General features: G+C 56.6%; 2 protein-coding genes across 2 annotated transcripts; both read right to left on the bottom strand.

Moving 5' to 3' along the window:
• Positions 1 to 13: 13 nt before the first annotated feature.
• On the bottom strand, positions 14 to 6,955 carry LOC119098974 (mucin-22). Its single transcript, XM_037222024.1, has 2 exons — positions 5,371 to 6,955; positions 14 to 5,151 (listed from the first exon to the last, which is right to left on the bottom strand). Exon 2 carries the CDS (start codon positions 4,526 to 4,528, stop codon positions 14 to 16), a length of 4,515 nt encoding a protein of 1,504 aa, XP_037077919.1. The 5' UTR covers positions 4,529 to 5,151; positions 5,371 to 6,955.
• Positions 6,956 to 7,123: 168 nt separating this feature from the next.
• LOC119098973 (kielin/chordin-like protein) lies at positions 7,124 to 23,112 on the bottom strand. Its single transcript, XM_037222023.1, has 9 exons — positions 22,957 to 23,112; positions 15,876 to 15,952; positions 13,570 to 13,599; positions 13,054 to 13,248; positions 9,869 to 10,008; positions 9,274 to 9,421; positions 8,898 to 8,998; positions 8,526 to 8,682; positions 7,124 to 7,521 (listed from the first exon to the last, which is right to left on the bottom strand). The coding sequence occupies exons 2-9, from the start codon at positions 15,949 to 15,951 to the stop codon at positions 7,124 to 7,126; spliced, it is 1,245 nt and encodes a 414-aa protein (XP_037077918.1). The 5' UTR covers position 15,952; positions 22,957 to 23,112.
• Between the last annotated feature and the right edge of the window lie 1,305 nt (positions 23,113 to 24,417).

Below are 24,417 nucleotides of genomic sequence, written 5' to 3'. Positions count from 1 at the left end.
TCAGAGCCAGGGGTCACTTCACCGGGCTGGGAACCATCGGTGGCTCAGAACCGGGAACCACTTCGGCGGGCTTGTAGTCGTCGGTACCCCCAGAGCCAGGGGTCACTTCACCGGGCTGGGAACCATCGGCAGTCTCAGAGCCAGGGGTCACTTCGCCGGGCTGGGAACCATCGGTAGTCTCAGAGCCAGGGGTCACTTCGCCGGGCTGGGAACCATCGGTGGTCTCAGAACCGGGAACCACTTCGGTGGGCTTGTAGTCGTCGGTACTCCCAGAGCCAGGAGTCACTTCGCCGGGCTGGGAACCATCGGCAGTCTCAGAGCCAGGGGTCACATCGCCGGGCTGGGAACCATCGGTGGTCTCAGAGCCAGGGGTCACTTCGCCGGGCTGGGAACCATCGGTAGTCACCTCGCCGGGCTGGGAACCATCGGTGGTCTCAGAGCCAGGGATCACTTGGCCGGGCTGGGAACCATCGGCAGTCTCAGAGCCAGGGGCCACTTCGCCGGGCTGGGAACCATCGGCAGTCTCAGAGCCAGGGGTCACTTCGCCGGGCTGGGAACCATCGGTGGTCTCAGAGCCGGGAACCACTTCGGCGGGCTTGTAGTCGTCGGTACTCCCAGAGCCAGGAGTCACTTCGCCGGGCTGGGAACCGTCGGTGGTCTCAGAGCCAGGGATCACTTGGCCGGGCTGGGAACCATCGGCAGTCTCAGAGCCAGGAGTCACCTCGCCGGGCTGGGAACCATCGGTGGTCTCAGAGCCAGGGGTCACTTCACCGGGCTGGGAACCATCGGCAGTCTCAGAGCCAGGGGTCACTTCGCCGGGCTGGGAACCATCGGTGGTCTCAGAGCCGGGAACCACTTCGGCGGGCTTGTAGTCGTCGGTACTCCCAGAGCCAGGGGTCACTTCACCAGGCTGGGAACCATCGGTAGTCTCAGAGCCAGGGATCACTTCGCCAGGCTGGGAACCATCGGCAGTCTCAGAGCCAGGGGCCACTTGGCCGGGCTGGGAACCATCGGCAGTCTCAGAGCCAGGGGTCACTTGGCCGGGCTGGGAACCATCGGTGGTCTCAGAGCCGGGAACCACTTCACCGGGCTGGGAACCATCGGCAGTCTCAGAGCCAGGGGTCACTTCGCCGGGCTGGGAACCATCGGTGGTCTCAGAGCCGGGAACAACTTCGCCGGGCTGGGAACCATCGGCAGTCTCAGAGCCAGGGGTCACTTCGCCGGGCTGGGAACCATCGGTGGTCTCAGAGCCGGGAACCACTTCGGCGGGCTTGTAGTCGTCGGTACTCCCAGAGCCAGGAGTCACTTCGCCGGGCTGGGAACCGTCGGTGGTCTCAGAGCCAGTAGTCACTTCGCCGGGCTGGGAACCATCGGTGGTCTCAGAGCCAGGAGTCACTTCGCCGGGCTGGGAACCATCGGTGGTCTCAGAACCAGGGATCCCTTCGCCGGGCTGAGAACCATCGGTGGTCTCAGAGCCGGGAACCACTTCGGCGGGCTTGGTGTCGTCGGTACTCCCAGAGCCAGGGGTCATTTCGCCGGGCTGGGAACCATCGGTGGTCTCAGAACCATGGATCCCTTCGCTAGGCTGGGAACCATCGGCAGTCTCAGAGCCAGGGGTCACTTCGCCGGGCTGGGAACCATCTGTAGTCTCAGAGCCAGGGGTCACTTCGCCGGGCTGGAAACCATCGGTGGTCTCAGAGCCGGGAACCACTTCGGCGGGCTTGTAGTCGTCGGTACTCCCAGAGCCAGGAGTCACTTCGCCGGGCTGGGAACCGTCGGTGGTCTCAGAGCCAGGGATCACTTGGCCGGGCTGGGAACCATCGGTGGTCTCAGAGCCGGGAACCACTTCACCGGGCTGGGAACCATCGGCAGTCTCAGAGCCGGGAACCACTTCACCGGGCTGGGAACCATCGGCAGTCTCAGAACCAGGGATCGCTTCGCTAGGCTGGGAACCATCGGCAGTCTCAGAGCCAGGGGTCACTTCGCCGGGCTGGTAACCATCGGTAGTCTCAGAGCCGGGAACCACTTCGGCGGGCTTGTAGTCGTCGGTACTCCCAGAGCCAGGGGTCACTTCGCCGGGCTGGGAGCCATCGGTAGTCCCAGAGCCGGGGATCACTTCGGTGATGACAGGAGCCTCGGTGGTTTGAACACCGGGCACAAGTCCGTGAATACCGGTAGCTGATTCAGACACGCTGTCTGGAACATTTCCGGCAGGATCCTCGCCAGAACCCTCGATCTCACCAACACCCTCAATCATGGGCGTCTGTGTGTCCTCACCGCCCTGAGCGGGGACTTCGCCAGATCCCTGAGCACCACCCTCACTGCCGAAGGAAGGCTCCGTTCCATCACCATCCGCGTGGGGGTCAGACGCATCACCAGATCCTTGAATCACGCTCCCGTTATCCGGCGTCGTTTGTTCTTCGCCCACGCCTTCCTGCTGCACGGGACGGCCACCTGAGCCCTGCTGTCCCTCTCCGACCTCCTGCTCCGTCACTGCCGGTCCGCTGCCGTCAATAGAGATCAGCTGGTCTCCGGAAGTCTCCGTCTGGTCGTGGCCGTCCCCAGAGCCGAGCCCGAGGGCGTCGCTCAGCGCGTCAATGAGGGCTGATTCGATATCGCCGTCCGGTGTCACGTCGCCAGAGCCGGAATCAACCTCCGATGCGATGCCGGACGGTCCAATGTCGATATCAGTGACGGGGTAGGTAGGCTGGGCGCCAGTCCCACTTCCTGTAGGCTTCGTGGTGGGGGACGTGGGGATCTCTGTGGCTGAATCGCCTTCGGTTGGGGTCTGTGCGGTCGAGGTCTGTTCGTTGGAAGCTCCCTCTTCTGTGGTGCCAGGCTCAATCGGGACATTTTGTGAACCGGATGGCTGATCTTCCTCGGAAGCAGAGCCCTCAACGACGTTTCCTTCCTCCTCAGTGCCCGGGATATCACCTTCGTCAACTCCCGACCCTTCGATGCTAACCACAACCTCGATACCAATTGGTTGCTGATCTTCATTCCCAGATCCTTCAATAGTGCCTGTGTCTGTCACGGTTCCAGGAACCTGACCTTCCTCACCTTCGGTGCCCTCGATCGTAGCCGAACCTTGTTCACCTACAGGAGCATGAATTTCCCCAGCTCCAGATCCTTGGGTGATAGCTGGCTCTTGGCCAGACGCAGGAGTTTCTTGACCTTCGTCAGTGCCGGATTCATCACCGACACCAAGGTTCTCTTGGCCCGGAAGCAGCATATCGGTGGTAGTTAGGTCCTCGGGATTTTCCGGAACACCGTCACTTTCACCGGAGGTTTGAGGAATGGCCTGCTCATCACCTGAGGTAGGCTTATCCCCAGAGGCTTCTGATCCTGAGAGTATGTCAGGTCCGGTAGTTGTAGATACGTCATCACCAGGGACGACATCAACCATGGACTCGCCCTCCAGAGCTTCTGGTGTCTCTCCAGAAGAAGTGGGAATGTCGCCAGACCCCTCGAGGATGCTGATGTTGATCAGTTCACCGTCAGCTACGGATACACCAGACCCATCAGCATGTTCTGGTGATTCTTCTGATCCCACTTCGCCTGCAGGCGCTGCATGGTCAGTTCCTGGCGCAGAAATTTCCCCTTGAGACCCACCCTCCTCTCCTTCCCCAGCAGGTACCGGTGAATCGATCCCTTCACCAGACACCTCCTCCGATTCATCTTCATCAAGACCCTCGTCAGGCTGAGTGCCATCAGGGACCGTGATGAGAAGGTCACCCCCGCTTCCGGATGGCGTACCTTCGATCGAGCTTTGGTCACTGCCCGGCATCAGCTCATCTCCAGACGTCTCTATCACTTGAGTAATTGAGTCGGGATCTGCAACACCTTCATTGTCAGTGGTTGGAGGGTATGGGTACTCGTCCGTCGATGCTTCAGGACCTTGGCCAGACTCTTCGGTCTGCGCGTCCACCAGCTCAGACTCGGAAAGGTCACTACCAGGACCAGGGCGTTCAGTACTGACCCCGCTATGCTCGGGAAGGTGTTCAATCGATCCAGATGACTCAACATTATCTCCGTCACCAGAAATCTCGGGTGCATCAACGGCTGAATTCGAACCATCCGAGGCTGCCTCAGCATTTTCACCGCCGGCAACCGGAGCGCCTGAACCAGACTCTAAGTCAGTACTGGGGTCAACTTCGGTATCCTGAGAAGACGGATCAGTGCCTGATGTCTCTGTCGAGCCATGAGCTTCCCCAGCTTCTGTAACCACTTCATCCACCGTTGAGCCTGGCACAGAGATTTGTAGTTCGTCTGGAGAAGGGCCGTCTTCACCATGCCCGCTGGCGGGTCCAAGACTGCCGGATCCGTCCTCTAGCTCACCAGACTCCTCGCCTTGATTGTCAGGCAGCGGTGTGTCGGTCGGCTTCCCTTCCTCCACCTCGTTGCTGGATCCGGCAATTTGCTCAAACTCAGAGTCAGGGATGGATGGAATGTTGATGGTCCCCTCAATGGTCTCCGCTGTCGAATCCTCCCCGATCTGTTCGCTGGAGCTCTCGGGTATTTCAGCCATTGAAGCAGAGCCCTCGTGGCCATCGGACACACCGTCCACACCAGGGTATTCCCCACCTTGTCCACCTCCAGGAAGGACGAAGATCGTGCCATCCTCGCCAGTCGTTTGTCCTTGAGACTGGCCATCTGCAGCGTCAGACTCGACAGGTATTTCGTCTCCAGAAGAGGACGTGACTTCAGAAGCTGTCTGGTCTGAGGGGGCTTCCTCTCCCGCGCCCGAGCCAGGCGTCTCATCGATCTCAATACCAGATCCATCTGTATCGATGATCGTGAGGTCGCCATCTTGACTCTGGCTTTCCGGCTCGGTTCCATCGCCATCTTCTCCAACGGTAGGCACGCCTGGTTCCTGGTCACCACCTGCTGGCGGAATAACACCTTCCTCTCCTACTGTCTGGCCTCCGGAGCCCTCCACCAACTGGCTGTCCCCGTCTCCTGATGGGAGCGGGGCATTGGTAGCCCCATCTGTCTGAGGAATGACGGTGCTGGTGGACGCGTCTTGACCTTCCTGCAGCGTCTCGACTTCACCTTCGCCAGAAGGTCCGTCTGCTCCAAGCTCAGATGACTCCTCCGAGGTCTGAGATTCAGACTCAGGGAGAGCAGCGGTGGGCACCTCAGTAGAGATAACTGAAATCATGAAATGGTTTTCAGCACAAAATAATGCACATGCGAGTAGGAGGGGAAAGTTACCAACATTTCAATAGTGCGTTTAACATTTCGCCCACAAAACATCCTGAGCACACGCATGTGGCTTTACATATGATGATTTGAACAACGCAAATATCAGCCTGGTTATGAGTTCCTTTCAAACCACGTGCCCGCTGGCAGATCGCTGGAAGAGCTCACCTGTCGGCTGTTGTGTGTTTTCGTCCCCGCCTGCGGGCTGACCGGTGCCGGTCGGTTGGGTCTGCTCAGTGGCGTCCGCACCGCCGACCGCAGTCTCGGAGATGATGCCGACTGGGCCAGGGGGCAGCGTTTGTGTCGGAAGACCCGGAGTGACGCCGCCGGCCTCGGTCACGGGGAACAGGTCGTCCCCGGAGCCCTCTCCTGGTGTCTCTGGTGACGTGACGTCACTAGGAAAACCGCCAGTCGGAGTTTCGGTTGGGTAGGTGTCGGTGCTCGATCCGCCAGGGTAGGCCCCGCCAGGGGTTTGGATGACAAACTCGTCAGTGCTGTCAGTCCCCGGTGCGTCTTCATCAGAAGCCTGGTCAGCTCCCGGTGCGTTTTCCTCAGAAGCATGGTCAGCTCCCGGTGCGTTGTCCTCAGAAGCCTGGTCAGCTCCCGGTGCGACTTCCTCAGATGCCTGGTCTCCAGAGGCATGCCCGTCGGTGGTCCCAGTGCCGGGTTCAAGATCCTCAGCGACTTCACCCGATGATTCGGCAGTAATACCATCGCCGGAAGCAGCATCATCGGGAGACTGCCCAGAGGACTCTTCAGTAGCATCAACGCCAGGAACAATACCCGCAGTTGACTCCTCAGCAGATTCATCGGTGGGCTCACTGCCCGGAACAATCCCTTCAAGAATATCAACCAAAGTTCCTCCAGGGGTCTCACTGATAGGAACATTTTCATCAGAAATCTCACCAGATGATTGTTCGTCGACATCAATTCCAGGATCAACACCCTCACTAACCGCATCTGTGGGTTTCTCCGTGGTCTCGCTACCAGAATCGTCTTCTTCATAAGTGCCACCCGAAGATTCCTCATCGATGTCAGCACCCGAGGCAGAGCCCTCAGGGCTTCCATCGATTGATTCCTGAGTGGTCTCACTTCCGGTAGCAGGTTCTGAGCCAGGGACAGCCTCCTCTGTAGCCGGCGTGTCCGCATCCCCCACGGGGCTAACAGCAGACTCTTGGCCACTCCCCTCCAGGATGGAGCTCTCTCCTCCTTCAATAACGGTTACTTCGGTGGCTTCATCGGTGACCTCACCACCATCCTGGCCAACTTCTCCGAGAGGTTCAGGAAGATCGTCACTGGAGCCTCCAGATCCTACCAGCTCGTCTTCGGAAGGAAACAGGGGCTCAGTAACTGCTTCTCCCGAGCCAGGTGCCCCCTCCGTTACCTCAGATTCGCCACTGACCTCTGAGACCGATTCGCCTGCACCAGGGATTTCCTGGGTTCCAGAGCCTGAGACGGTGTTATCTCCCTGGCTCAGAATTTCGTCTCCTTCGAGCGGGCGATCTCCTTCAGCAGAATCGCCACTGGAGTCAACGCCATCAACAGGGATCTCAGCTGTGCCAACATCCGCACCCGGAGCGGTGCTATCTTCAGCGATCTCTCCACTGCCCTCAGCAGCAGGAGCTCCCCCGTCAGGTGACTCACTGCTATCTTCAGTGATCTCTCCACTGCCCTCAGCAGCAGGAGCTCCCCCGTCAGGTGACTCACTGCTATCTTCAGTGATCTCTCCACTGCCCTCAGGAGCAGGAGCTCCCCCGTCAGGTGACTCCACTGCTATCTTCAGTGATCTCTCCACTGCCCTCAGCAGCAGGAGCTCCCCCGTCAAGGGGACCCACTGGGTGGTCCGCTAGTTTCGCCGGAACTTTCGGCTTGTCCACCCTCCACTCCGACTCCGGGCAGAATGCCTTCAACGTATGATTCGTCAAGCGCTCCCGAGCCGTCGGTCTCCGGAACGACTTCCCGAGCCATCGGTTTGTAAGCCGTCTCCACTGGTCTCGATCTCCTCATCAGGAACCTGGACAACGCCCTGCGAATCAATGAGCTCGGTTTCGTCACCAGCTGCTCCTTCTCCGGGTTCTTGATCCCCTTCGACAGTGTCCACTCCCGTGATCAACCCACTTTCCCCCGTCTGCGAGGGCTGCTCGATGGCAGAGCCACCTGCCGGCGCGACAGTATCGCCCTCTGAACCTTGCTCGGACGCTGGACCATGTCCGGTGGTGGCCTGCTCGAGCGGACTGCTCTCCTCGGTCTGTGCCGCCTCCTCGCCGTCAGTGGCCGCGCCACCGGGAGGGACGCTGCCGCCGCCGTGAGTAATACCACCTGAAAACGTATGGACATTGATGACGATGTTGCAATGGTTGTTGAGAACGTTGCACCGCTTGCTTGTGTGACTCGTTTGCCTGAGAAGTGCAAACTCATTAGCCTTTGAGCGACATGAAACTCTTGGACTGAGCCCAGACATTTGGCAATATCCAAACATCAAGCACATTTCGTTACCGCACTAGGCCACATGTATGCGCACGGAAACATCTTTACCGTTTCTTAGTCTGTCAGCATATAAGGGAGCACATCATGTCTTTCATTCAGCACACAGATTGTGTGCATCATTTAGCAGGGCAGATCATCACTATCATCTCTTTGCAAATACTGTAGCCAGGCCAGTTCATGCTAGAGGCAACTTTGGGATGCATGCAGGCAGCCCACAGCCCAGTCAGGGTTTATCACTCGGTAAGTGCTAGACAGGATCATTTTGTGAGTCTGGAACACCGAGCGTGCGGTGCAGTGTTCGCTAGCTGTGCTTCACATATAATGCAGTCCTGTTCACCTCACAAGTGCGGCATAAAGGTAAGGTTTACCGTTGCTTGGCAGAATAAGTGCATTACCCACTTTCCGTCCCTGTATTTGTATCTGTCGAGATGTGTTGCCTGAAATCATCAAGCAGTTTGGCTATTCAGTAAAGGACAGCGTAAGCAGTGATCGTTGAATGAATGCCGAGGGAGTACTATGCATGAAATGTGCATGATATGTGGTCTTGGTATTCGTTGTAATGCAAGAGCGAGATGATAGAATTAGGGAAGAAAAATAATGTAGGGAAGAAGCAAGGTAAGCAAGATTCAGGTGTAACTGCAAATGCAACGACAGCATTATTTCATTGGAGGAAATGCAGACAGAAAGCTCGCAAAAGATCATGAAATGTGAGTGAATAGTAAGAGGAACGGATGAACATACGCTATAAGACATGTTCTCGGAGTTGGTGGCAAGTGCTGTGAGTCAGCCTGAACAGACGCAGAGGCGCGCCGGGTACGCCTCGGGCGTGTACTCACCACAGTTGTATTGGTCAGGGCAGCACTGGCCCGGCGACGGAGGCACCGGCTTGCACTGGGCGTGGGCGTGGTCCAGGGGTGAGGCACAGTCCTGTATGGCGCACTTGACCTCCGAGTGCATGCAGTAGCAGTGCTGGCACGGGTCCTCCGAGGGAATCTAGAGACAGAGCGTATTAGGTCAGGAAATACCTCTGACAGCGGCATCAGCTTCATTATCATGTATACAGACCCTGATACACTCCTTTGGGTTGACTGTGCAGTTTATTTGTCAACTTTTTCGGAAATTTGGTGAATCCAAGTAAGACAATGACACCAAGGACATAAACACTGATCGGCTATCGTAGCCCCTCGAATGGTACAAACGCTGCACACCTGGTCGCCGTCGTTGTAGAACACGCCGTTTTGCACGCAGCCGGTGTTGCCGGCGTCCGGCCGGAGGGTGGTGATGGGAGCTAGCGTGGTCGTCTCGTAATCTGAAATCACTTTCACGATTAACTCCTCGCATCACACGCAGTAGACGTCTGATGCTGAGGTTCTAGATTCTAAGGACACTGTTCAGTAAAGCCTCTTTTGAAGCAAAGTAAAACCGGCATCATCCATCAAGAGACCTGTTTCAGGAACTTCAAATGCATGTCATATGTTTGGGGTTCGACGCCGTCCACACGCCGATACTCCACTCAAGGCACAGATCGCTCACTAGATGTCACCACTGCCCGAGCACTCTGTGCAGATGGCGCTGGCTACGTACCGCATACGTATCGCACAGGGCAGCAGATGCCTTCCGCGTAGATAGGCTGGCACCCGGGCACTCTCATCGTGCACTCCTGTTGCACGCAAGCTGTGTGGTTCCGGATGCAGTAGCAGACGTCGCAGGGCTCATTCGGGTCAGATGGCACCTGGAGGCGGTCCAGGATGTCAGGTGCCAAATATCACCTACCCGCCGGAGGTGAAGGCGAACAAAAGGAGGTCTCAAATATGAGCTGACATGCGCCTGTTGAATATAAAAAGCTCAAACTATGCTTGGACATACACGAGTGATCTGAAAATGGTCATAGACACAGTACAGCACCCCGTGTAAGGGGTAACTTCGATGACTTTGTTTATGAGCTTATTTCTTTCATTTTGTTTTCTTGCCTTTTTGAGTCGTTCATCCTTGATCACAAATAATCTTGAACTTACATGTAAAATGCTATCTACCATCAGTATCAATAAAAAACCAAATTGGCGCGAAGCGGACCATGGCCTGAATCACCACTGGCTGACCCGTCTCCCTGTCGTGTGGTGTTGCCCTGCACTCTCGGCGCCCCGTCCGTTCCAACCGCCGGGATCCCCCACTCACTGACCTGGGCGCCATCAGCATAGTACTGTCCATCCACCTGGCAGCCGGCGTCGCCGACGGCCAGCGGACTGAGCGCGGTCGGCGGCACCTCCGTCGTCGCCGTCTGGTTCATCATGCCCAGCATCTGCATGATGGGCACGGGAACTGCGGAGCAGAGGACATCGCCGGTGAGACACACGCACACACACACGGTCTGACGGACACCACGGGAGCAGGGCCGCCAGCTGACGGGTGCCACAGCAGCGGGGCCACCGGCTGACGGGTGCCACAGCAGCGGGGCCACCGGCTGACGGGTACCACAGCAGCGGGGCCACCGGCCGACGGGTGCCACAGCAGCGGGGCCACCAGCTGACGGGTGCCACAGCAGCGGGGCCACCAGCTGACGCAGGGTTCAGTGCGCCGCGCTGTCTCGCCCTTTGTACACACCCAGCGACGGCTTCCCGTCCTCTGTACACGCCCAGCGACGGCTTCCCGTCCTCTGTACACGCCCAACGAGAGCGGCATGGCGATCAGAGCGACATCGCCTGGGAGGCGCGGCAGCGACGCGCGACCGCCGCCAGACGGGGGTCGCCGGCCGCGCGTCTGGCCATGCCGTCGGGCCTCGTTGGGTGTGTGTTCACCCTGGCGCGCGCCAACTCGTGCGTTCAGGCGTCGCCCGCAGAGCGATCGATCGCTGACACGCCGACTGCGCCGGCGGAATCCGACAGGCCCGGCCGACTCTCGGCGATATTGGACATGCTCGCGGCTGCGAGCGTCAGTGGCGACAGCCGCCGGGCAAAGAGCAGTTGTGGGGTTGGTGGCGCGGAAACTGCGCGAAATGTTGATCGTCGGGGTCTGATGGATCCCAGGCTGGTTATGGATGTGTGGCGGGGTCAAACACATGTAAGCCTGATGTTGTCACGAGCTCGGTTGGGGGTCTACTTGACTCCCCTCCCCTCCCCTGAAGGGTTTCTCGAATTACTTCCAAGCGGCGCCGCGTAGCAGCGCCAAATGTCGTTCTTGCAGGTAACTGAACAGCCAATGTTTCGGTGTAAACCAAGGGCTGTGTTCATTCATGCATATTTTAGATTGTATTTTAGACAACTAAACAGCTCATTTAGAATCTCGACTCATTTCATTGATATTGAGCCAGGTAGCAATGGCAGAATGAGGTTGAAATAAATAACTTTGTCTTGAAATTCTTGCTTTATCGGGTAGCCTATGACTGCCTTTGATAATTTCTTGATCGCAGAAACCTGAAAAGACAACTTACTTGAACTTCATGAAGGCCAAAGGAGGCTACTGGTCTAAAATGACCGCGACCAGCTTTTGTTTTTAGAAACATACTTCCAGCGTAATCCCTGGCGTTGACCTAGGTGAAAAATAAGAACAATTGCTTTCTGCATCCTCTTGAATGTATAAAAAGGCCATTGACCAGAAGTTATAACCAGCGTCCTTGTGCTTAGAAGGGGTATCTAGAGTAACGGCGGTTGCATGGGGAGGTCTGTAGGCTCTTCGGTCACCAATTTGGAGCTTTTCCTTGCGTGAATTATGTGACCCGAGGGTCATGACCTAGCAACCTCATAGTTTGACACTAGTAAGTTCACATAAAGCCCTACCTACCTTGCAAATTTTATGTCTCGTCCGTCTAGCTCTCTTCATTTGTTAGATATCAGTGGGGCGGATCGACCCCCGGTCCCCCGGTCCGCTTGGTCCCGTCGCATTCAACCGGCCTCCCTGACGCGTGTTTATAGCGCGTATCTACAAACCGGCTTCCCTGGCGCGTGTTTATAGCGCGCATTTAAAAACCGGCTTCCCTGGCGCATGTTTATAGCGCGCATCTAAAAACCGGCTTCCCTGGCGCGTGTTTATAGCGTGTATCTAAAAACCGGCTTCCCTGGCGCGTGTTTATAGCGCGCATCAACAAACCGGCTTCCCTAGCGCGTGTTTATGCCGCGCATCTACAAACGCTCCACTTTGTGGTATTTCGACATTTTCAACCAGCACGCGCGGAAATAATTTTCCTGAACAAAATGATCACAAGGGGCGGATCAAGGACTTGCCATGAATACATCAAGCGCTGATCTAGAACATCTGAATTTACATTGGCAATGCTCCGCACATAACATCCTCATCACCATGTGAAGGGCAGCGCCACCCGATTTGGCCGGCAACGAGTCGGGCCCGGTGGCGGCGGCGGCGACAGACCGGTCGCGTCTGGCCCGCAGACGGCTGGATGACCGTGCTGGCATGACATCACCGTCGCGTGTGCTCAGGCCTGGGGTGAGTGACCAGCCGCCCATCTTACCAACGTCGGCGGGGCTGACCCCTGCCATGGCGCGCCAGCACCGCCCATTGGGGGGGGGGGGGGGGCAGGCAGTCAAGCTGCAGCTGACCAAACCGGCGTCTCAGTGTTTATCGCCAGCCGGCTTTAACGGGCGCCGCTGTTGAAAGAGCTCGGTGCCACTACACCGCGCTCGCATTAGCATACTGTCCCTCACGGCGGCGGCGATTTGTGTAAAAGCTGCGGGGAGGGGGGGGGGGGGGCTAGGAGGGGTTAGGGCCCGATACTACCATCTCTTCCTGAATATGATTTTTTTGACGAATTTATCCACCATGGTAGAAAAGGCTTTTACCATTGTCCAATGCTTTAAAGTTTTTCACATAGTCCTTGTTTCACCGGCATAGTGCTCATGGACACCAAAGAATGATCAAAGACGATAGTCTTTGTTTGCGTTAAGATAACCCTTCTTTTTTGGGCGTGGGGGAGGGTCTTCGAGACAAATAGAAAAGTGACCTAACACAACGTCAGTGGGTCACAAGTCAGCACTCAAAAACATTTCGTCGAGGCAATGGACACCGGCTGTTCTAATGACAAGACAGGACGAAACAGTAAGCAGTAATAGGTAACGGGCATCTCCGCAAAGCTATACGTGGTGTCGTCTGCCGGCCATTCGACTGACCCGGACAGAGCATCTACAACTTCTCTACAAATGTCAGCAGCGGCTGGCATAAAATGGGCGACTGACATCACGCAACGATCTCAGTCCGCCACAAGCAATTGGCTTATTAAGCTCAAAACGCGTTGTATTCCCGCGTCGCGCGAGAATACACGGTGGTATTCATCGCAATGAAAGACATTGTTAAAGCGACTTCTTAAGTTGAACTCGCCACGAAAACCCCAATGGGGTCCAAAGCACCACCACTGACCTTGCTCGCACGTCACGGTGGCGCAACAGTCGCCCGGCTTCTTCTCCATGGAGCACCCCTTCGTCAGAGGCATCACGTAGGGGCACACCTTCAGGAAGCACATGAGCATGTTGTTGCGGCAGGTGCAGTTCAGACACGGCTCGTCCGTCACAATCTGGTCGCCGTTGTTGTAGTGCTGCATCATGTGAAAGCATCCTGGAGCGGCGCGGGTCAAAGGTCAGTCAGCTGGCCCACAGGAGACAAGGGCCGTCGTTAGCCAGGGTCGTCTCGAATCTCGAAGACTTCCGACTATTTGACGGGGAACTAAAACTGGTGAGTTATTCATACGATTTGTCGTTATGCTTATGTTGTTATGGCTCTAACAAGCCAATTCGATAGCTTTATTGCTCGCATCCATCATTACCAATGGCCGTAAATTCTGCATTGATGAAATTGTGGGCTTTGGCGTACAGTTGCGGAAGACATCGTTCAAGTTGCACGAAGTTATCGCACATTAACAGAACAAAAGCAACGTACCTGGTTCGTCTTCATCCCACTCAAGTGGTGCTGAAAAACAGAATGATCGCAATTACAGCAAGAGCATGGCTACGAACTTATCTGGTTCGGAAACATCACCAATGAAGCTGCAAAGTTGCAGTTAACTGTGCTGAAATGAGTCACAAGGAATTTACAAAAACGCATTATCGAAGAGCTCTCTAACAAATCGTCACTGTTCGGTTCGCAAATAATGCCCAGAAAAGGATCCTGGTTGATAAGTACATTTTGCGTCGCGCCAAGTGCGTTACACGCCACTTTGTGTTAGAGTCAAACAGGTGAAGGTTGTGACAGCGCTTTTATTACGCAGGATCAGCAGTTCGCACTAGACGTAGACAAATGAAGTGCTTAATAAGCCGGATATATCGTCCGTCACCTCATCAGCACCTAATCATTGCGGAATGTAACATTCCTGCGTAGGCGCTGATACGGAGCACTGACCCAGGAACTGCGACAGATATTCGCCTTGACAAAACTGGTCTTGCCGGCACGAGAACAGGATTAACAGGGTTGAAATATCTCTCCACCGTGTCATCATTTCAGAACATTTCGTTACAGTACGGCGCTTGCTTTACATCTTATTCTGGAAACTTTGAGTTTTGCAAATAACAAGAAAAGGGAGATTTTAGGGCACAACGCTGGCTGTGGTTGCAGCGGCAACCACCCCTATAATATATAAATGCAAAGGAATGGGACTTAAGTACCATGTGTAAATCACGATCTCAGCAAGATGATCACTCACATATGGCTTATCGTTTTCATGCCTTTGGGATGTAAAATGCGAGCCGTTCCATGGCTCATATCAAGTGCATGGTGCTGCTTGCCTGGATGCTGCCAGAATTGATTTGATGCGTTTTGATTATGAATGTCATTGGCTTTCAAAGGGCAATACGGTGACTTTAGAGCCTCGAAGCAGTGTACAGCAATCGCATCGCAGTGGTGTATTAAAACAGTGCTTTTGGAGTGACGGCGTACCTATTTCGAACGCAATCAAGCATTCGGCGCCCAGCATTCAACCCACGTCCGCGCGTTCATCTGATTGGTCTCATGTTTGGTCACGTGCCAGACCGTGTCACATCGCGGCCGGACAGGCGCTGCACGCTCTGCTGGGCGTCGGAGGGACACGAGCGGCGGCGGACGCCATTCGCGAACCGCTGAGGGGTGCCGGGCGGGTTGGCACCCGCCGCGCCCATGCCGGGGCTCCATAATTCATGACTGATGGCCGGCGGCGCCTCGCCTCAGCAGAAGCGCTGCCACCTAGACGGGCGGCTGGTTTATGTCGAGAGGAGCAGGGGTCAGGGTTGTCGGGTGGTGACCCCACTCACAGCCGGTCAACGTCACCACCAGGACCTGTCAGACTTCGTGGCAGGGCAACGGAGTGGCGGGGTGAGGAAGGGGGGGGGGGGCGCCGCCATCTGCAGCTGCTGGCTGCACCTTCCGCTCACCCTCCCCTCGCTCCCTCCCCGTTGTTCCGTGCCCGGTGCGGGCTGCATTGCCATGCATGCCTGCGGGGTCGGTGCCCGGCAGAGGCCCTCAGTGGTAGGATTTCCATTGCTAAAAGTCATCCGCTTTACATGGTGTCTTGGCCGCATGCTACTGCCGCTGCCATTCCTCACGAACCAGCTTTTGCAAAATTTATGCAAATGATGTAGGTGACAGTGAATATAAAGCCAATGCCATGATTTTTTGGGTGTCTTTTAGGCTTTACGAGTCGTTTCTGATCTTCCCGCCCGTACCCATACCCATAGCCAGAAAGTCACAAGCACATTTTCACAGTCCAGACAGGTACCCATTCCTCAGGAAACCCACGCCTCTCCTTCCTTGTGAGAGCTATTGGCGGCTGTTCTTAAAGTCCAGCCCCCGTCTCGACTCGTCTGCAGGGCCTTGCCAAGCTTACCTTCTGTTTGATTTGTCCCCGCCGCTCAAGGAAGTCATGCATGCATAGGTCATGCATGTGTTTGCGTATAATATATTGCATGGTAATGTTGTGTTATGGAAATGGAAGAATGCATACCGCATTTGTATTGAAATTGACGCACTTCCCGTAAATGCTGCAGATTCATAATGTTTGATCAGCGTGATGACTTTGCCATCCCAGCAGACTACAGCGGCCTAGACGTACTGCCTACAAAGCACGGAGAAGGCGTAAACCGATAGGAATGCTGACGCGAGGTACCCTTTTTGTCACATCGTGCTCATCTTCAGCTGTGTGAATTGCATGTGCGTGGCCCTCCAGCAGTTGTGGTCTCATATGCACTCCATTGCTGGCTTCCTGACTCCTTGCGTACCTGAGCTGGCTGGTATCACGGACGCCGCCAGTAGCACCAGCAGAGGGAGCCACCTCCCCCACTGGCCGCTCTCCATCCTGCAACAGACCGGGGCCGGGGGGTCAGTCGCTGGCGGCAAACGCCTCGGCACGCGGCACCAGCACCGCCATTCCTCCTGTCCCACAAAAATAATCTGCTACCCGACGCCGCCAGCACGAGCCCACCTCCGACTCTGACGCTGCCAGTACAAGCCCAACGCCGACCCTCATGACAGCGAGCGACCATTAGCCGGCAGGCAGCAGGCAGCAGCATTAGCCGGTAGGCAGCAGGCAGCAGCATTAGCCGCAGGATCAGGAGTCGCGCCGACCGGGACACGTCCGGGCCAGCTCCGAGGGCTGGCCGTGCCAGGACGGCTCCACGAACGGGGCCGCCGTCGCCGGGCGCCGTGACCGCGACCGCAGCCGCCGGAAGGCGCGTGACCGGCCCATAATCTGGCCGAGCGGACAGCGTCGCTCGGCAGCCGTGCTAACAGCCGCCGGCGGACCGGCTGACCCGGCGGCCAGTCGGCAGCCGCGGGGTCACTGACACGGCTGACGACAGGTGGTCCGGCTGCCGGCGGCGGCGGCGGCGGCGGCGGCACGACCGAGCAGGATCCTCTCATCGGCCGGGGAGCGGCGGCCGCCAGCCCCGAGAGCCGCGGTCGACGCTCCCCAGCTCATTCACTGTCGCCTGTCGCCAGTGCCGACCTGACCCCATGTCGGTGATGGCAAATGAACATGTGAACACTTGTGGAGGGACAATGCCGTTGAGCAGGCGGTGGACAATGCTATAAGAGACAGAATGAGCGCCGACTCTGCACTTACATCTACCACCTGCACCCTTGGATGCAGATGCTACTTCTGCATTTAAATATATTGGCATGGCAAAAATTTCAAAAAGCTTGTTCAGTACAATAAACATAACTGGTGATGCAGCCTTGAATAACATTGAGACAACTGCTCGCATTCTTCACCCCGTGTGCCTTGTACATGAGCCGCACATGGAGGATGCCGACATACAGACCTCTGCCACAACGGCCTTTTGCGGACAATTTATAGCGACGCCGTAAATGGCCCTTGCCCGTGCTGCTTCAGCCTTGACTTTCAAATACACCTCATGCATCATGCGGCGGCGGCGACGACCACGCCAACGGCCGGGCGCCAGGCAGATAACACCAGAGACTGCAGCCACGCAGCGGCCACTAGCCCCGGTCGCGGTGTGGCGCCTTCAGACGTCGGATTGGCGGAGGCACATACTGGAGAGGCGGCCGGCTGTGACCGGCGATCGCGGCGCCGCCCATCCGTCTCGCCGCTCCGCGGCTCCGACCAACAGAGGGTGTGAACGCCTCGTCCTGAGCCGGGCCGGGCGACTACCGTTACCGGGCGGCGTCCGCCGCCACCGGTCGGCCGTCGACTCATCCCCGGCGCCCGGAAGACGTTCTGCTCGCTCGGATGGCGGCCGGCGCCCGCGCGCGCAGATCGGCCTTGACGGTGCGGCGTTCCCATGGCGCAGAGAGGATGCGCCGCTGGACGGGGCGCCACCACGTGGCGCCACTTGGGCGGACCCTGTTCTGCAGCACCTCTCCCGCGCTTGTTGCCCGGAACGCGGCCCGGACAAAGCACCCATAAAACAGGGCTCCATGTATATCGCGCTAATCTGGCGGGCCTAGGCGAGATCAAAAGCATCTTGCAGGGTGCATCGGCATGCTGACCACGTGCCCTCGGGTCAGCCGGAGCCAAAAATGCACTCTGAGTCACGGGATTATCATCATATATCAGCTGGCTTGCGCCCGCCAGCCACGGTCAGTCTTATCCGAGAAGATACAGGCAGGCGGCATAACAAAGATGCGTACAAATATACCCGGCTTTGAATTCTGTTCGAGCTGATTCCCGTACAAACAACACGATTCCTGGCATGATCGGTTACCACCCACATCTGCCAACACCTCGTATGGCTATTGGCGGGTGCGTGTGCGTGAGCATGACATCCCCATGAGCTGCTGCCCGGCCCCTCCCCACCCCCGCGTCCTTCAGTCGGCGGGTAACCTTGTAGCGGGCAGAGGTTCGCAGAGTAATTGCCGGTGATTCCGACGACTGGTTAGCTGCACGCCACTTCGACATGAGGCCGGCCCGGCTAATCGTCCTCCATTCCCACACATCCTGGCCCGGCCCGCCCTGGCCGTGAGAGTGCGGCTGGACAGAGACAGGCACCTGCCGCACCGTCCCCCGGGCCTGGGCTCGCCCGGCCCCCTTCTCCCCAGACACCTGCCGCACCATCCCTCCGGGTCCCCCCTTCCTCTGGACCGTCTTCAGTGTATTGCCCTTTCCGCCGTCGCCCGGCTCTCCAGGGGCTCTGTGCAAATATTTTGCGCTAACCTGCCCATTTGAATAAGCAAATTCGCGGCTGATTAATATTCATTCTTCTTCAGGCGGGTCGGAGGCAGGCCGGAGTCTAGAGCATCACACCTCCCCCCCACACCCTCTCCAGACCGACACACCCGCTGCCCGGCAACAAGGGTCGACGCGTCGGCAGCAGGGAGCGCAAAGGGCCGTTGGTGTGTGCACGAGCACCTCGCGCGTCCTGTGTCGCCATCTGTGACCGCGCCTGGCGAGGGTCTGCGCGGCGCGAGAGAGGTGTTCCAACCGTAATCTAACGCATGCATATTACAGCGAAGCGACTGGTATTGTCGGACGCTGCTCGGCGCCGCAAAAAGCCGCCTCCGTCCGCTTGGTTTTGTGCTCCGACTGCCCTCAGCCGACATCCGTTAGAAGTGTGAAGACAATGAGCAGACCAGCAGGCTGGAATTTGTTACATTTCAGAGCGCGGAAGCCGTAATTAAAACGGCTGTTTTCAGTGACTTGTGTGTACAAAAGAAGTGCGATGGTATCACGACCGCTAAATTCACGACTTGCGACACCAAACAATGCCAGCCCAAAGGTCCCAAGTCTCCGTTATAAAGATAGGTGCGAACTGTCCATATGCACGCTGCTGAGCAGTTTCCGTAGCAAGCTCCGTGTGCATATGATCGAAGACAACCACCTTTAGCCGCTGCCATCAGCCGTCCAAGAGCGCTTTAGCGCCAGGTGCATGACGTTCACGCCGGTCGAACTCGCTGATTGGAAAAGGACACGACGGAAATTAGATAATTACTGAGAATCTATTACACGCGGCCCTGCGTCCATTGGGGCGGCGCGAGGCGCGGCTGTCGGTATTCGGGAAGTCCGAGGAATCCACATCTGCGTCGGCGTCAGATGAGACGGCGCTGACTCAGCATTGTCCTCTGCCTGCGCGGTGACTGGCGCGCGGCCGAATATCCGCCAATATCGGGCGGCGACCGCGGCTGAATGGCGGCCGGTCTCGTGCGTGATGGATTGGGCCTGGCGCGGGTCGTTGAACGCCGGCTGCCACGGAGATCGTGTTAGTAGCTCGTGACGGCTCCCACCCTGCACCGACTAGTGGTTGTCTCACCGGGTGAAAGGTGCTGATGAGTGTGAAGGTGGGGCCAGCGGCCTGTAAGGCATTGTTGCAACTATGTATCGTTGTAAACCCATTTTGTGATCCCAGCATGTGAGTGCAAACGGCTGTATTTGTTAAGATAATCATGTTCTATGATATTAGAAAGGAATTGCTGAAATCGCGCCTTGAAAGTTCTGGAACTCAACCTCTTAGTATGAACAATACCAGGAGCGACACAAGAACATCCGTTGCCCTTCCAAGAACCGTCAACAACAGGCTGCTGCTAACAGGTATCAGTGCACACATAAAAGTCCCAAGGCTCGTTTGCATCTACTGCGGGCTGGAGTTCTGGGCACACCAGACGCCTGCAGCACCTCATGACGTAACACCTGACGCCTGCAGCACCTCATGACGCCAGCCAGTCGTTCCTCTAGAGCAGCTCGAGAGTCGTCCGCCCACGCCCAGACAGGCGCCGCAGGAGACATGTCAATACTCCTATTAATCGATGATATCTATCTCCGAGTAAATAAACCGGTTGCGTTTGCCCGCAGCTAAGGGTGGTTGCAGCATCGGAGCACAAACTCGATTCAGGAAAAGCCCAGACCGTTGTTGGCTTTTTGACTAATCTAGCCTTTGACTAACCTAGCCTCTGTTGCGCAATCGATTCGTCGGAGGGATCAGGCTCAGCAGGTTTATTTCTGGGTATTAGGCACCAGCAAGGCACGCCTTTGCCTGAGGCATGCAGTTGTCCCGCGTCCCATGCTTTATCTGGGATCATTAAAACGGATCGGCGTCCGGCCCCAGGTCCACCGGTATTTCACGCGTCTGGACAAGCCATTCAATGCAAGCTAATCCCCTGGAATAACGGACTAACACCATATAAAGCTGCTGCCTCACCACGCGAGCGTGGCGGCTTCTGGCCGCCTTATCCCGGTGGGAGGGGAGACGTAAGGCGCATGACGACTTCTGGCCGCCCTATCCCGGTGGGAGAGGAGACGTGAGGCGCATGACTCCGTGGCCCAGATCGGACCGGCCATGGTATATCCATAACGGTGACCGTGGCGGCGCGTTAATTCCTCGGCCGACCGGTAAGACCGGCGACACCCTCGCCGGTGCGACCTCGGCTGCGGTCGCTGTTGACTTGCCGCCAGGACCACCCCGGATTAACGGGATGCCGGGGGTCAGGTGGATGACTGGCTGGCCAGCCGGCCGGTCTGCAGCGACCGCGGCGCGTGCTCGGCCCGGCACCGACAATGTCGAGTCACGGGGTCACTGGCAGGACACCATGTCCGGCGGGACACGGACGCTTGGTGGATCGGCGACCATCTGGTGAGACGGAGCCTGGGTGGGTGCACTGAGCCCTGGTGCCAACGACCGAGGGCAGCGGGCCTATTTGAAAGCTGTCACACCGGGAGTCAAGATGGAGTGCATCCCACACCGCCAGAATCACCCACCTTTATGTACACTAATCTGTCTCTGGCGGTAGTAATGGGCCAATTCGGCGTCGCGGCCACTCGGAGTAACCCATTCGTCCTTCCCGAGTTCAATAACGGCTCGCGCCTCGGGAGGCGGCGATGGACATACCGGCGAGAGCGTTCACTCCGCCGGGCACTCATCGCTTCCTGGCGCCGGTCGCCTTCAGTCGTCGGCGACAATGACGGCGCGGGGCGGACGACCGCGCGGCAGACGTGACGCGCCGGCGGCCGGCGCCGCTCGTGACTGGCCGGCGGCGCGCTCTGCCAGCGGCCCGTGACAAGGGCGCGTCCTGACGCTGACCCCGGCTAGCACCGGAGGCACGGCAGCCGCGCCGGCAGCGGCAGCCGCCGCCTCAGCGCCGGCTCGCCGCCGAATCCGGCTGGCTTACTCGGATGAGGTCAAGTGACACCGTGACAGGAAGCTCCAGAATGGTTCGGCGGCTGCTGATGGCAGAAATTTGGTACGGGCGTCGATAATTTACCAGAAAGATGCAGGGACGATTATTATCTCAAAAGCATGGACATGCCGTGATGAGAAGCTCTCTGCCACCTCCGGCGCCGAGAGGTATGAGGTTAATGTAAACAGCAAGCAGGAAAGCAGTAAAACCAAGAAGTTGCACTGCCTAATTTCCCTGGCCTGCACCAGCGCGTTGAACCAGCGTGCCCTTGAGATAAACACCCATAATGAGGCTAGTTATCTCAAGAAGAAGAGATCATCTAGACATGGTCTTCGCCTTTGAAAATCCTCGCATTAACGTGGAGAATCAGTAAATGATAAATACCTATATGCCTTAAAACTAATGCTAAAAGATTGGAGCGCAGCCTGCCATAACCGTTGTCCCTGACAGCTTTATACTGACATGCTGTTATTGCCATGAGCATCTATCCCACAACGTCAGGGAGTGCAACAAATAGTAGCTCGGTGAAATAATGGCTTGAGCTGTTTTTTTAGGTGAATGATGCGGAGCGTATTGGGGTTAGGCTCCCATTTCGTCAGGGACAGCGATGTTTTTGTGCCTAACATGACCTCCACTGCAGCTCGATTGCAAGAAAGGACTAAGATTTGCTACGAACATCCATGTATGAGACCGCAAGATCAATACAACCGGTTTGACCGCGCCAAGATATCTCATGAGTACGCTATAATCTTGTGGGTTGGGAACTAACGTACTTATCCTTGTCCTTGCTGCCAGAGTTACATCATTGCTCAGAATGTTTATGACATCATTCATGCAGGCTTAATAGATCAGATTATCGGAGCGACAATGCCATGGCGTGACTCATGCACCCGCAGCGTTGAGTGGAGCGTGCTAGAAGTTTGAATGGCAGCGTAGGCAGAGCGCGCCATTGAACGCTGCACAATACGATACGATACTTGACTTTGTTTTCGCGTATGAGTTTCCAAGCCCCAATCTAACTGAGCAGAAAGTGAGACCTGCAACCTTTACGCAGGATAATTGGTAGTCCAATCTGTAATCCGATTTACGGGTAATTTTCTGGATTGTAGAGCCTGTGCCAATATCTATGTTACAGGGAATCATGAAGTACTGGTTTTAAAGTTATTGCATTCGGATGACTGCCGATTCAAAACCAAGAACTGAGTAGCCGTTACACCATTGTCTTTCGTTACGAAACGTCTTGGTTTTATTGGATAGGAGTAATTGTTTAAGAACTACCCAATTATGATCTAGGTACTTCAAGAGGTGTTTACTACCACTTATCTTTTCCCATTCATATGCTCCCAGAATCTTTTAGCGGCTTGTATATGTTTCCTCAACCAGAAAACCTGAGGGTATTAGTGGGGAAAAACGCGGTGCTCTGTGAGCAAATGATGGACATGGTAGGAGCTTTCAACTGACACACGGATGAATGGCATCAACCTAAGAAAATGTTCGGCAGCTTTGAACCGTGCTATGCTTGTGTGATGTGATGCAGTCCACCGAGGGGACCTATTGCGCGTCGCAGTCTTTTACGCCCCGTCTCGCACCTGTCAGCGGCTGCCCAGCTGGTCATGTCAACGGAACGACATTCGGTGCTGTCATCAGGACACCGACGGCATGCCCCTAAGCCACACCACGAGGTGGGGAAGAGGCAGACGGGCTGCTCACCGAGTCGCCGCTCGTCCGACTCACCTGGTAATGCCCGATCTATCACAGAGTGCTCGCCGAGGACCACGACGGCAGCGGCGGGATAGCCTGCGCGCCTGCTGCTATCACCACGTGCCGGCCGAGTCTGGCGCGGCTGGTGGTGCGGCCGACGGGGGTCGAGGAGGGCCGACTGGCCAGGAAGCGCTGCCGAGTCGGACTGACTGCTGGCGCCGGCAGCCTGCCCGCCTGGTAGAGCGGCGCAGACGCCAGCCTCCCGCTGATTGGCGCTCTGGGCGGCGGCGGAGCGCCGGCGGCGATGTCGTGGCCGGCCGGACCGGTCAGTCGGCCGGCCGGCGCCGGCGCCGATGACCTGGGCCTGACCCGGGCCGTGCCGGGAAGGTCGCGGAACACCGACGGCATCGCGGGAACGGCCCAGGAATGACGGGTGTCCGGTACAGGCCGGCACCGACGGAGAACGGGGAGGACATGACATGAAGAAAGACACAGACAGAGAGGGAGAGAGAGAGAGAGGGGGGGGGGGACAGAGGAGAGAGAGGGAGGGAGAGGGAGAGAGAGAGAAATGGGGAGAGAGTGAGACAGACAGACGATCAGACAAGCCGAAGGGAGGAATACAGGTCGACAATGCGACAAAATACAACAGTATTTCAATAGGATGAGTCCAAATGATAAGGATAAGCATACAGATGCGCACAAATGCTAACCACAGGCAAAAAAGCAGGCTGATACGACGAGATGGGGATGATTACCGGGTGCGTACCAAAACTGTCTCGATAGGGAGGGATAACATCTTTAAGGTGGCCGGGCATTAGTCAGGTGCGGGAGAATGGCCAGGTCATTACGTTGCAGACATATGGGAACTATAACAAAGGGGAATTCTGAATGTCAGCCTGGATGGTGCTGGCTATGGATGCTGCCCGCTGAATATATGAGCGAGGGTGAATGCGAACGGGTTCAGGGAACGCCCAGTTTGGGTTTAGGTTCCGGGAAACAAGGAAAGGCCGTTATCGAGAGATTACAGGCTACAGGACGCCACAAAGAGGGGAGAGCCGACGAGAGTTAGCGCGTCCTGCTACAGGGCGCGCACTTAAAATGTCAATTTTAAATGTGCAAATAATTATTCTAAAAATAGGCCAAACATGTGGTATATGGCAAAAATTGTTGAAAACTGCGGTACATTCAGATTGGTGCTCATGACGCAACCATCATGGCCTGGGAACTAGATGTGAACGCTCCCAACCGGCGTTCAGCCGCTGAACATGCCATTTGCAAGACACCAGCAGGCGTCGATCATTTGCAAGACACCAGCAGGCGTCGATCATTTGCAAGACACCAGCAGGCGTCGGTCATTTGCAAGACACCAGCAGGCGTCGGTCATTTGCAAGACACCAGCAGGCGTCGATCATTCTGGAACTTTGGAGAAGTGCGTTCGTGTTCAGGGGATATCGTGGAAATGCCGTTAGGCAGATGAGCAATGACTATAAAAAC

This window comes from Pollicipes pollicipes, unplaced genomic scaffold (genome assembly GCF_011947565.3).
Source record: "Pollicipes pollicipes isolate AB1234 unplaced genomic scaffold, Ppol_2.1 Scaffold_4740;HRSCAF=5597_pilon_pilon_pilon, whole genome shotgun sequence".
NCBI classification, from domain to species: domain Eukaryota; kingdom Metazoa; phylum Arthropoda; class Thecostraca; order Pollicipedomorpha; family Pollicipedidae; genus Pollicipes; species Pollicipes pollicipes.
This window is presented reverse-complemented; position numbering and strand designations above follow the sequence as displayed.